The 13,139-nt window shown below is 53.1% G+C and overlaps 1 protein-coding gene across 5 annotated transcripts in view; it reads right to left on the bottom strand.

Moving 5' to 3' along the window:
• The window catches only part of Prkar1b (protein kinase cAMP-dependent type I regulatory subunit beta), a 137,150-nt gene that overhangs the window by 32,692 nt on the left and 91,319 nt on the right, over window positions 1–13,139 (bottom strand). For all 5 annotated transcript variants that reach the window (XM_047533592.1, XM_047533593.1, XM_047533596.1 and 2 more), the window contains 2 exons: window positions 9,354–9,415; window positions 8,709–8,755 (listed from right to left, as the gene is read on the bottom strand). In XM_047533592.1, the coding sequence (XP_047389548.1) occupies window positions 8,709–8,755; window positions 9,354–9,415 (109 nt within the window). The remainder of the gene's footprint in view (window positions 1–8,708; window positions 8,756–9,353; window positions 9,416–13,139) is intronic.

Below are 13,139 nucleotides of genomic sequence, written 5' to 3'. Positions count from 1 at the left end.
AGCAGGTGTTGCTTAACCTTGATTTCCAGCAGTTGCACCAACTGGCCCTCCGCTCACCATCCAGCCCTGATGCTCCCATGTGTGGCCTCTGGCTGGCTTGTGCATGCAATGTGGGCTGGGGACATGAATGTGCGGCTTGCAGAAGTTTGCTCGAACAGGAGTTCGGGCAGGCAGGCAGGCAGGCAGCATCTGCAGCCCGGGATGTGGGCACATCTCCCTCCTGGAACCATGAGGAACAAGGATCCCCTCAAATGGTTGTCTGGCAGGAGGTAGGACACCCAGTCACCTGCCACAGAGCACAGGGACATGGAAACAGAGGAGGGTGTGTCCTGGTCCAGACATGGTGGTAGCTGCACCCCCAACATTCCAAGGGCTTCATTCCATGAAGATGGGATGGGGTGGCAGCTGCCCTAGGGCAACACCGGGGAGCCAGGACCCTCTACCCACGAAGACCCTTCCTCATCAAGGAGCTCAAGCCTCCCAGAGCTCCGTCCCCGGCATCAGAGGAAACCATTGTGCAGATCCTGCAGACAGACCCAGGGCCACCCCCCAGAGGACAAAGGGGCCATCCTTCTCAGGACACTGGCCTCTGTCACGGCTCCCGGAGCAGCGCGGGCCCCACCCAGCTGGCACGCAAAGGGGCTACTCTTGCTTTGTTTCATTTTTTGTTTTTGTTTTTTCTTCTTTTAAAAGAAAAATGGTGGGAGGCCCCACTGGGCTGCATTTATGCTCCACAGTGACTGTGGTTTCTCTGCTGAGCACAGAGCTCCACCGGCCCCTTTCTGCTCCTTCCTTCCCTCCCTCCCTCACTCCCCTCAGTCCACAAGTTGATCTCATCACTGGGGACCCAGCGGCAGATGACAGAGGTTCTTGTCCACGGGGGACTTTCCAATCAGTGGGGACACAGGACACAGGCAAATCACCATACAAACACATATTCATTATAGAACATGGAAGAGACACTGGGAAACAATGTCCTGGAGAAGGGCTGTGCTGGGGTGCTGCGTGCTGACAGGGCCTTCTCACGGAGGCAGATTGGAGCTGAGTTCTGAATAGCAAGGGCTCAGACCTACAAAGATTCAAACAGAGAATTTAAGGTAGAAGGACAGGTGTGCCAAGACCCTGAGGCAGGGCTGAACGTGGGCGACCCTGGAGGCAGCAACACAGGGGGAGATGTCGATGTGGCAGGATGGGTGGGTAGCCCACCTCAGCACCGGAGAAAGGAAGGGCTTGGGTGTAAATCCTCAGAGCAACAGGAAGCAACAGGGCCTGTGAGCTCCCCTAGGAGACACCCTCTAGTCCACACTCACAGAACTCTCTAGGAGCCACGTGGAAAGCAGCCAGGGACAATCAGAGGGGACCAAGAAGGTCAGAAGGTTAGCAGCCTGCAGCCTGTAAGCCAGCAGCAGCCACATCCATAGAGAGTCAGAACGCAGAGCCCCAGTCCCACCTGAATCCCTGAGTGAGGCCCTGGGGGCCAGCACCTGCATGTGACAGGAAGAGCCCCCCCCTCACACACAGCCAGTTCAGACTGCAACAGGGCCAGAAGCAGGGAGAGGGCATCCATCAGCTGCAGCCATGGTGCCCTAGTGTCAGGGTCATGAGGCAGCACTGGGTTTCTGTCCACTTCCCACTCCAGGCCCAGTCCAAGGTGGAGCGAGTGTGGCCTGCCTGGCCAGGCTCACCTCCCCACCGCACCCCACCCCAGGCACACTGGGCTACTGGAGCCCTAGGTGCCCAGCCCAGGGTAGGGGCTGCTCGGGCTGCTTTGCCTCCCCAGGTATTTCAGGTCAGACTTGACTCCACAGAAAAGCACAGCTGGCAAACTCACTGAGAGAGCATGGAGGCCAGAACACTGGCCTGAGCTGTCACCTAACAAAGGCGAAGGCGATGCGTGGCCTCAAGTCTCCTGGCCTGGTGACGTGAATTAAGAGTGCTGTCAAGTCATTGTTCTGCTTCATGGAGTGGTAAGGGGAAAACCCTGTCCCTGTCCTCCCCCAGGCCCACAGAGAGTGGAGACAGGGCACCTGTGTCCAGGTGAGCCAGCTCCATCCCCACCCCAGGGCCCACAGCCCACTGTCCTCCTGCTCCCTCTGCCACTCTTCTCACCACCGCAAGCCTAGCCCACCACCTCGATCCTCTTCAGCCCCAAATGCCAGGTGCTGAACGTGATTGGCCATTGCTAGTAGTGGCTTGTCCATCCTGGGGTTTCTGTCTGCACAGCTGGACCAAGTGGAACAGCTCACAGGTTGTCTTTACTCCTCTGGGTGGCCAGCCAGCTGGCAACGATCCCCCACGGACCCCAAATCCCAAAACCAGGCCATGGCCCCCACCTCCCCCACCCCCCGTGACCACACAGTCTGAAGGTCCCAGAAGGCAGGATTTTGTCAAGACCCGGAATCTAGTGTTTGCCGCTGATTCCCTCGCTAACCTTCAACCCCAACTCACGCTGTTGCCCCTTAGAACAGAGCTGTGTAGGGTTTGCAGGAGCCCAACATGCCCATGTCACCTGTTCCCATGTGAATACTGCTGCACTTGGGGTGGCTCAGAGTCTATTGTCCCCAACTCCAGGCACAGTCACTGCCAGGCTGTGTCCAGCAGCCTGTAACCTCAGGCAGGGCCACCAGGGCCTCAGAGAGGACAGCAAAGCAATTCTGGGTCCCTGGATATGCTTCACAGGTGGCATACACGTGGGAAGCTCCAAACTCAACAGGAAATCTCCACAACCAGCTTTGGGCCACAGACCACGTGGCCCTTGACAAGTCACCAATCAAAACAGAATGTACTGAAAAACAGGTGCTATGGTTTGGATGTGAGGTGTCCCCCAAAAGCTCATGTGTGAGACAAAACAAGAAGGTTCAGAGGAGAAATGATTGTGTTATAAGAGTCTTAACCTAATCAGTGAAGTAATCCCCTGATAGGGATTGAGTGGTAACTGAAATGGTAGGGTGTGGCTGGAGGAGGTGGAAACTGACTGGGGCATGGCTTTGGGGTATATATTGTATCTGGGAAGTAGAGACCCTCTTCCCTCTCCTCTCTCCCCTCTCTCCTCTCTGCTTTCTGATCACCATGTGAGATGTTTCCCTCTGCCATATTCTTCCACCATGATGGAGCTGGCTGTATATGGACAAAGACCTCTGAAACCATGAGCCCTTAAATAAACCTTTTCTCCTCTACAGTTGTGCTGGTCCGGTCCTTTAGTCACAACGGCAAAAAAAGCTGACTAAAACACAGGGTCTCCCAGAGATATCTGCACACCCAGGTCCAAAGCAGCCAGTTCACAACAGCCAAAGATGGAAGGAAGCCACCGAGTGCTCTCCATGGTGACGAGCGTGAGCATGCAATGGATGGGACTCTGCCTTGAATGGGAAGGATGCTCAGACACAGGCTACAGCACTGAACACATGATGCTTCGTGAAATAAATGGGACACACCAATGCCGTGGGATTCCATTTGTGTGAGACCCAAGAGGCGTCAGATTTTCAGAGACAGAAAGCAGAATGATGGGTGCTGTGGGCTGGGAGGGGAGGGGCATCAGTGGGCAGTGGGGACAGGGCTCCACTGTGGGAGGACGGAAGCTCTGTGAACCAGGGTGGAGATGGCTTCAGAGCAGTGTGAGCTATTCACTTCGTGATTCCAGCAGAGAATGTTAAGTGTATTTTACCAACTTAACCACCCTGGCAAACACTGGATAAGAGCCCACCCCAATCATGGAGCCAGATGGACCAAGATGTGGGGGGACGCTGGGCTGCCAGGGAGGGCTCAGTCCTGCCTCCAAACTGGGAAATGGCTCTTCCTCGGGACCCTGCAGCCAGCAGGTCCAAGGTGCACCTGGAAGGGTATGCAGAGCAGGGAGTCCCCAAACGACAAGGCCCTGCAAACAATGAGACCGTGGAAACCCGGTCTCATAGGGCTGGAAATGGAATCACACTCCTGAGCTCGTACAACCGGCAGCTGAGCGTCCTTTTAAGTAGAAATGCTATGTTCCACGAATAAAATAAATTGGAAGATATTTTTATACTTAGAGAAATGGATTACAGCTCTTGGCAACGCACCCACTGCAGCAGACTTTCTCAGAGTCTCCGGAAAACCATCATTTAAAGCTGGTGCCTCTGGCATTCAGTCACCTGGTCACCCTGGCGTGCCATGGTCAGGTGGCAACATCCACTATGTAGGGGTGCCCAGGACACCCCATCTGGTCTCTTTGGGGTCCTGAGGGAGGTTGTCTCTGGCCTGAGGATTGATGCTGGTGATGCCCCCACCCCTATAAGACCAGAATACCTTCAGTCCCACAACATCCATCCCTCAGGATACATCTTCAGAGGCATACACAGCCCCCGGGCACCCTGAACCTGCAAGCTGTGCCCTGCAGATGTCAGTTCCAGTGCCCCAGAGGCAGTTTACAGAAACCAGCAAACAGAAGGCAACACAGGTCTCAAAAGTGGGCTGATGACCTGGCTGGACTCCTCCAGAGTGGTAATAACAGTAATCATCATAATACGTACCCCATAACTCTGCCCAGCTGCCCCGCACACTGTCCGTTCATTCCAGATCCTTCACTGAGCATCTTTTTGATTCCTTTCAAAGTGGCCTTCACCCACGCCCTGGGTGTGTGCCCTGCACACCAGGGCTCCCCACCAAACAGCTCCCTCCACACACCTCTGCTCTGGCCCCACAGGGCACTCCCTACTGCCCACCCTGTCCTGATTGGAAACTCTGAGATTGATGAAGGTGCTGGGCATTCACATACAGCCCTGGTGGGGCAGTCAGGCTGGTGCCCACTTCAACTACAGCCACCAGGTCACACAGCCTTCAGCCATCAGGGGCCTAGATGTCCCAAACTTGAGGCTGTCACAGGAACCAGACAACCACCAGGGGTGCCCAGACATCCTGGCCCTGGTGAGCAGGGATCCAGCAAGGGCCTTAGTGCTACCTTTGTACCTGAGCCTGGAGTAGGGAGCGGGTGTAGACTGGGGGAGGGAGGGCCTGATCTGCCAGACGGTGTACTTGGGGAACTCCAGTTATATGGAGTGACCTCACTTCTTCCTTCACCAAATTGCTTCCACATGTCCTGGTCTGGTGGGGAGCCAGGTATAGCACTGCCCACCATCATCACAGGGCAGCAGAGATGGGACCTGGCTGAAAGGGTGGAAATCTCCCAACCCCATGGCATGGTGCCTGGGGCCTGGACCCCGTGGCAGGCCCTCAAGTGGTTGGAAGGGATCCTGCTGGGATGAGCCTCGGGTTTAAGAAGACTCAGACCCTGCTTTTGAAGGGAGGGCTCAGACCAAAGTGGGGCCACGTTATTCTCCTGCCACCTCACAGTTGATGTCCAAGGGAATCAGGGTACAGGGTGGGTTCTGGTAGATGGCATAGCACTTCACAGTCTGCCATGAGAAGAGGAAGAAGCGTGAATCCAAGGGATGTGTGTTGGATAAGGGCTTCTGCACCAGGCGGTGTGGCTAAGGGGCCAAGCACGCCCGGAACCTGAGTGGGCCCCGGTGCTCTCCCACAGCCAACCAGCTGAGCCAACTGGGAAACTGCTCACCAGCAGTTGCTCATGGGCGGTCACAGTCTTTGGGAACAGGTGACCAGACAAGCTGGCATCCTCCTGCCTCCTACCTCTCTGGACCTCCTACTCTCAGGCACCCTCAACAGGCCTGGCATGTAGAAGGAGGTTGGTCACTACATTCAAAACCAGTTCAAGCTTGGGCCACCCCCGGTGGTGGGGCTGTGGGTGGCACCTGTGTGGGAGGTAGGCATGGGTGGGGCTGCTCAGGAAGCTGAAAGATAATGAATGGAGGTGACAGGGGGACTGCAGCCAGTGCCTGGACCCTGCTCAGGGACTTTGGGGAGTCCCCCATTCAAACTTCCCAACCTCTGACAGTTCTGTTAATGACCCTATGAGTAACACAGAGATGAGGTGACTCGAATAGGGAAGGACAGAGCCCAAACCCTCCTGCAAACCCCACGAGCTGCTTGGACCCACCCATCATCTTCCTTTAGATGTATGTTGGGAGAAGCATCTCCTGGGACTCCCAGGAGGGGCCCTTCAGGCTCCATGAAGGAACTCTGGGAGCAGCATCTGCATCTCCCACATCCCTTCCCTTAAGAGAACCAAAAATGTACAGTTCAGAATTCTCTGGGGTCATCTCAAGTCCTCTGTTCTGCCACACACTGAAGGTGTTCTTGGGTGGAACTGGGAGATTCACAGGATCTCAGTGAATACAGAGAGGGAAGAGCATTCCATGGGAGGAAGAGTGTGAGTCGGGGCTTGGACCCTTGAGGGGCTGCCAGGCTCCAGAGGCAAGGAGGATCTGTCCTTGGTCACCTGCCCAGGCTGGCGTCTACCTCCACAGCAGGCAGAGGAGCAGGCCTGGAGAGTCTTGGAGGAGGCACAGGAGTGTGCAAAACACATAGGAAGAAGCAGAGGGCACCGGAAGGCCGTGGTCCTGAGGCAAGAGACTGTTTACTCACTTCCTATTGGTTGACAAAACCCACCCCCTGGGGCAGGGTTGTCCTCCCTCCCCAGGCGAGGCCGTAGGCCAGTGCCAGCAAACATTTAGGGAGAATGGAGAGGAAGTGGGTATGGTCTGGGGGCCAGGAGCTGAGAACAGTGTGAGATTAGGACCTGGGAGGGACACTGGGTGGAACTAGGAACAAGGCCCCCCACGTTCTGCCCTCCCTGCTCCTCAGCACCACTTAACTAGGCAGCAGAGCAACAGGCACCTTCAGATTTGCCCTGCCCAGCACTGGAGTCTGAGCTCGCTCCCGGCCTGTCCCAACCCACCACAAGGCCTGGGTTTGGATGGGACCCATATCCCATGCCAGGCAGGCTGGCCACCTCTGGGACAGCTGAAGCAAGGTGAGGAGGACAGGGCAGCCCCATTCTCCCATTTCCTCGGCTAACTCTGAAGGAGGCAGCAGGAGGTGCCTGTGGTCACGAGTCGGTCACCTTCTCCTCCTCCTCCTCCCCCCTGCACATCCTCCACAGCCTGGCAACCAGGGGCCTTTAGTTCCTGCCTCAGTTTCCTTCTCTGGGGAGACAAGATCCCCTAGACACAAAGGCTCCCACAGAGACCTGGTTATGACAGAGATGCCAGATTCAGCTCACAACAGAGCCCCAGGCCTTGTGACAAAGAAATCTTCGAGGGGACTCAGCCTGAGCCCCCAGCAGGGCTTCGGAGGTGAGTCACTTCCTGTGCTGCCAGCTCCGGAAGCGGGTACGCCCGCTTGGTTCCCAGAAACACGGCAGCGAATGGACACAAATGGGCGCTAGGGAAATAAGTGACTAAGTGCCCTTCCCCAAAATAGCCTAGACTGGACAGAGGATAGGGGACTGGGGGCCAGGCCCTAAAATAGCTTCCCCTGCCTGGGGCAGCTGGATGTGGAATGGCTGGACAGTTACAGGGGCTACCTAGGAGCAAGGTGGTACTCTGTAGATGGTACAATCTGGCAAGGGTGGGGGCGCTGCATCCCAGTCTAGAGGGGACCTGGTGTCTGGCCTGGGAAGCAGAGGTGTCTAGGGCCTCAGGATCTCCAAAATATGGGACAGACTCAGTCTCTGCCTTCAGACCGCTTCCTGGCTATAATGGAGACTACTTAAAAAAAAAAAAAAAAAGAAGAAGAGTCACAGGAAAAACCACAAAATCACAAACTGAACTACGAAGAAAGATGACCTGCAGGGTAAGAAATTGGATGCGTCTGCTGACGCCCAAGCTGAGGAAATAACGTTTAAAAGGACACCAAAAGGAGAAGTGGGCACCCACAGTGACCCTGCCCAGGGGAGTGAGAGGTCCTGGCAGAGGGACAGCACAGTGCCAGGCGGGCTCCAGGGGACCTCACTCAGGCCCCACCCTGTGGAAGGCATCAGGATCCAGCCTGATTCAAAGAGAAGCAAACCCATGGCAGGTCTGGGAAGAGACAGAGCCCTCAGTTCAAAGGAGGACAGAGCAGCCTGCAGGGCAGGAGCCCAGCAAAGGGACTCCATGGCCTTTCAAGCCAGGGCACTGGGGCTTAGATGGGGTGGCCAAGGAGGCAGAAGGAGTCAGGAGGGTAGGGGAGGATGGACCAAGGGCCAAGGTGGAGTCTGTGGAACAGGGGACACATCTTCCATAACAGTGAGTGCAGCTCCATTAAAGCGTGGCTCTTGGTTCTTGGAAGGGTGTAGGTGGGGAAAACTCAGCAGTCTGAATGGCGATGCACTGGCACAAAGGTGACATCACTCCTCAGGGTCTATGAGCCTGTGAATCACCGCCCACTGTAGCAAATGGCGGTCGATGCAAGAGTGGCCTGTTCGCAGGTCCCTGATTTAAAGGTAGCTCTAAATCAAACAAAACAGCGTGCACTTGCCCTCCACACTCTGGCCCTCTACTAAGTGGACAGCCCAGGGCCATGGCTGCTGCTGACAGTGCCCACAGTTCCTTTAAGAACTGTGCTGCAGTATTCTTATCTTTTATAAATGAAATGTGTTGTTTTTATTGATTAAATAGGGCTGGGGTACAGCTCAGTGGTAGAGCACTTGCCCAGCATTTGCAGGGCTCTGGCTTGATTCCCAGCGCTAGGAACAAATTAAAAAAACTTTAGGACAGTATCACTCAAAGAAATGCTTCAGACCTATGCTTGCAACCCAGTGTTGAACAGTGTAAAGTCTTCATACCAGACCCAGAACGAAGCCTGTTTTCCAAAAAATAGTAATCAATACTCACATCTACTTCTCCTTGGTCAATTACGTAGAAATTATCTCCTTCATTCCCTGCAAGGAAGAGGGGAGAGGTGAATGAGGCCAAGTCAAACACAGGAGTTACAGAGTTTCTGTCTGTCTTGCAACTTTGCCTACATTGTATCCTCTGGCCAGCAATACCCTGGGTCTCAACCACCCACAGGAAACCAGGGCCCCTCACATGCTAGGTAAACCCTCTGCCAATGAGTCACATCCACCTCATCCAATGTTTTTTGGTGTTTTTTGTTTGTTTGTTTGTTTGTTACTGAGGATTAAACTCAGGGGTGCTTTACCACTGAGCCACGTCTCCAGTTCTTTTTTATTTTTAATTTCGAGACAGGGTCTTGCTAAGTTGCTTAAGGTCCCACTAAGTTGCTGAGGCTGGCTTTGAACTTGCAATTGTCCTATCTCAGTCTTCCAAGTCACTAGGACTACAAGTGGTACCACCACACAGCCTCATCCAAAGTTTTTAATGACAGGTAGATTATGGAAACATATCAGGTTAACTAGAGGTCTGCTAGTTTCTCAGATTTCACCAGTGAATTTTCTCAAGGACGAGTGATTCATGCTAGTATGTTTCAAGTTCACAGTCCATCTCCTGGGGCTGTGGCTCTGAGGCAGCAGAACGTACCTTGCTGAATGACTGTCTCCCCGGCGATGTGAGTGACAGGGAACATGGCATCAAAGATGTCACTGAAAAACAAAGCACACTGATTGGGAGCTGCAGGCAGCACCATGAGCTACACTATCCATTCCCACTGTCCACTCACCATCTCATGGCCTTGTTGAAATCAATTCAAAGTCATCAGGGAAAATGAAAAAAAATCCACGTAAGTCAAGGAGCAAGGCTGAAAGCCCACCACAGTTCCATGGTCCTGCCATGAGACCCTGGCATCCCACCCGCCAGGTTCATTCTGCACAGACGCAGCTCATTCTCTGGCTTCTTACAAAAATGGGATCTCATTATACCCTCCGCTTTGGATCTTCTTAAAGTATGAAAGTCACTATAGATTGTGAACAAAATTCTACTACAGCACGGCCGCTGACCTCCTTTTATCCCCCTGGGAAGATACTAGACCAAGTAGAATTCTGGACTCTGAATATGGAAATGAGATGTGAGCTTAGAGCCTTTGTGCTGAGAACACAGACCGTCTTCTACACACTGACCCCCATGAGCCACTGGGGCTAGGGCCTGGGTTATGCCAACCTGGCAGCCTGTGGCCATCTAATTCTAAATTTAGAGATGAAATGGGCCATTTGAACAGGAGGCTGAGGGACGTGTGGGGAGCTGGCGCATCCCTGAGCTGGCAGGGTGTGGGGAAGTGGGGAAGTGGGGGAGAAGTGGTTGGCTGGGGTGGAGAGCTGAACCTGTTCCTGGTCCCTCCATCTTATCAGACTGTCACCAGAACATGGTCAGAGACAGCAGCACCGCTCCCCTGAAATGCAATAACCACCCTTGGAATGCTTGGCTTCCCAAAAGAGAACCTGTGGAAGCAGCATGGCAAAGGACAGGGTGCCAGAGACCCCAGGAAGGACACGCATCACTCTGAAACTTCAAGGGTAGCTTCCTTGACCTTATTTTTTAATTTAATTTTATTTATTATTTTTTTTTATTTTTATTTTATTTATTTATTTATTTATTTATTTATTTATTTATTTATTTATTTATTTATTTTGGTGCCAGGGATTGAACTCAGGGGCACTTGACCACTGAGCCACATCCCCAGCCCTATTCTGTATTTTATTTAGAGACAGGGTCTCACTGAGTTGCTTAGAGTCTCACTTTCGCTGAGGCTGGTTTTGAACTCATGATCCTCCTGCCTCAGCCTCCCAAGCCACTGGGATTACAGGTGTGTGCCACCTCGCCCAGTGCTTCCTTAACTGTTTTTTAAGGAATTCTTGGAGGCCTCTGCAGGACTGGTAAGTGACAGAGGACCTGGATGCTCACTGGCTCCAGAATGTACAGAGCTGCCTGAGAAGCAAATGCAAAATTAAAGATCCAAACAGTGCTCTAGCCTAACATTTCCAGGGTCCAGAAAATATAAATAAGGAATTCTTAAAATAGTGACTGTTTTCTGTCTATTTAAGAAATGCTTCTTTTGAGTTTTTGTTCCTAACTTGGGTAACAACCCAATTTTGTTTCCTGCTTTCTCTGGGAGAAGCAGGGCAGCGCCCCACGGGGGCTGCGGGGAGATGGCAGCTGCCCCGGGCGTCCGTCCCTGGCGGGTGTTTCCTGGCCACAGCACCCCTGGTGCATCTGCAGCAGTCATCTTAGCCCTGGTTTTTTGGGCTGCATTTCTTTAAAACCACAAAATAAGGACTCTCAGAAGGAACAGATCTTTAAGAAATGATTTTACAATTCCTCCCTCATTTAAAATAAAAAAAAAAAAACCCTCAACTCACAATGGTAAAATATTTTTTTAAATGTCATAAATAATCAAACAGACACTACAAATCCTCCACTGGCCACCTTGTGCTAATGTCCTTGTTTTACCACACTTCCTGCAGACCTCTCTCCTCTGCAGTTATCAGGCCACAGAGGCCCCAGGGCATGGTGGGAGTTGCTGCAACCCCAAAGCTGCTCTGAATTGTCACATCACAGGTGCATCCACAAAAAGGCTATTATCATTCAATCTTGACCATTTCCATAAAAGTACCCTTGGCAACTCTGTTCTCTCTCTTGACCCCTTTCCTGAAGACCCTCCAGGTGAAAATGCACAACTCTGGGTCTCTCCTTTAACTACCCAGCAACCATCTCTGCCCACATCCACATGTCTGCAGTCACACACTGGGCCATGGCCCACATCCCAGAGCTCCTCAAGATGAGGGGTACCAAAAAATGCAACTGTATCCCCCAACATTAGGGATCTGCACTCTGCTGTGGCTCCATCTGGGTCTAGGCCAAGGCTGGTGTGGGCTGAAACCTTTTCCTGGGAGATTTAGATCTCCAAACTGGGTGGTTTAGTCCTTGGTATCAATCCCAGCAGATTTTTCTGCACACCCAGGTGGGTCTGCCAGATGGCCTTCAGTCACCTCTGAATGACTACACAGGTGTCCCTGCACTGCATCCTGAGGAAATGAAGAAGCAACAAATCCTGACTTTGAACAGAGAGGCCGGGAGAGCCCGGCCCTAGGAGCCTGATTTCCCTTCAGAAGAACTTTGTTGCCCTTTGGCTCACAATGGATGAAGGCCTGAGGCGCTGGAGTGAGCTCAGGCCAACTCTGCCCACTTTCTCCGCCCAAAGGCTGGGCCTCCTTTTCCAGTGTCTGCATCCTTTCAGACAAAACCCAATCCCTTCCCCTCTCTCAGCACTAATGGCATTAAAAGGCATTGGGCTCCTCTGTCCATAAAAGGAAAAACAGTTTTCTGTCCTGATCCAGAAGATACCTCTGGAAGGTCTTACCACAGCAGCTGGCACAGATCTTAAACCCCCTCACATTTGGGCTCCCACCCCTGCCAAGAGGAACTGGCTTCACACTTAAGCATTAGGGGCTATGCTGGTTTCCAGGGATGCAGAAAGCCCTGTGCTCAGACTCAGTGGGAGAAAAAAGCTACACTGCAGCTGTCACCTCCAGCGGGCACCCGGGGCCTGGCTGGGCACCACCCAAGAGTCCTTCATCTGCCTCTTATTCCATCTACCCATCCCCACAGGTCAGAAGTATAGTAAACTCTGTTCTTCAGACAAATAAATGGGACACTAAGTAACTTTGACCAAAGTCGAGCATCTGGAAAGAGGTAAGGCTGGCTACAAACCCTCTGGTCATCATTCAGTCTGTGTTCCCAGTCTGCCACTTTCCCTAAGGCCCTGGCCTCCTGAGTGCAGAGTTATGTGTGTCCTGCAAACAGAGTAGGCACCTCTTCCATCTTCCTCCATTTCTCCGTCTCTGTCTCTCTCCAACTTTCTCTCACACTCTCCCTCAGCACCCTGGACTGGTCTCCAAGCTGGGAGGCTAAAGACCTGAGTGTTTGTGTGGATACCCCAGCTCTCATCAGGCAAGTTCCCAGAAAGGAGCTCAAGCTAGCAAGGCCAGGGCTGGCCAATGGTGCTGGATCAGGATGTTGTCCAGGGATCTGACTATCTTAGGTGTCAGCCATACTCTGGCCTGGACACAAATGGAGCCACTGTGAGCATATCCCAACTCTCGCTGACCCACAGTTCAGAGACCACAAGCTACTAGAAGTCCTCACCCAAGCCACTCTCCATCTGTGCCTCCCCCTCCTATAGCCTGCCATGTTCAACCCAAGAACCAACTCACAGCAGGTATGCAGTGCAATATGATGAAATGAAGGAAGGAAGGAAGGAAGGAAGGAAGGAAGGAAGGAAGGAAGGAAGGAAGGAAGGGAGGGAGGGAGGGAGGAAGGAAGGAAGGAAGGAAGGAAGGAAGGAAGGAAGGAAGGGAGGGAGGGAGGGAGGGA

Source organism: Sciurus carolinensis, chromosome 18, assembly GCF_902686445.1.
Source record: "Sciurus carolinensis chromosome 18, mSciCar1.2, whole genome shotgun sequence".
NCBI lineage: Eukaryota > Metazoa > Chordata > Mammalia > Rodentia > Sciuridae > Sciurus > Sciurus carolinensis.
The sequence above is the reverse complement of the archived record's forward strand: the minus strand, read 5'-3'. Positions and strand labels throughout refer to the sequence as shown.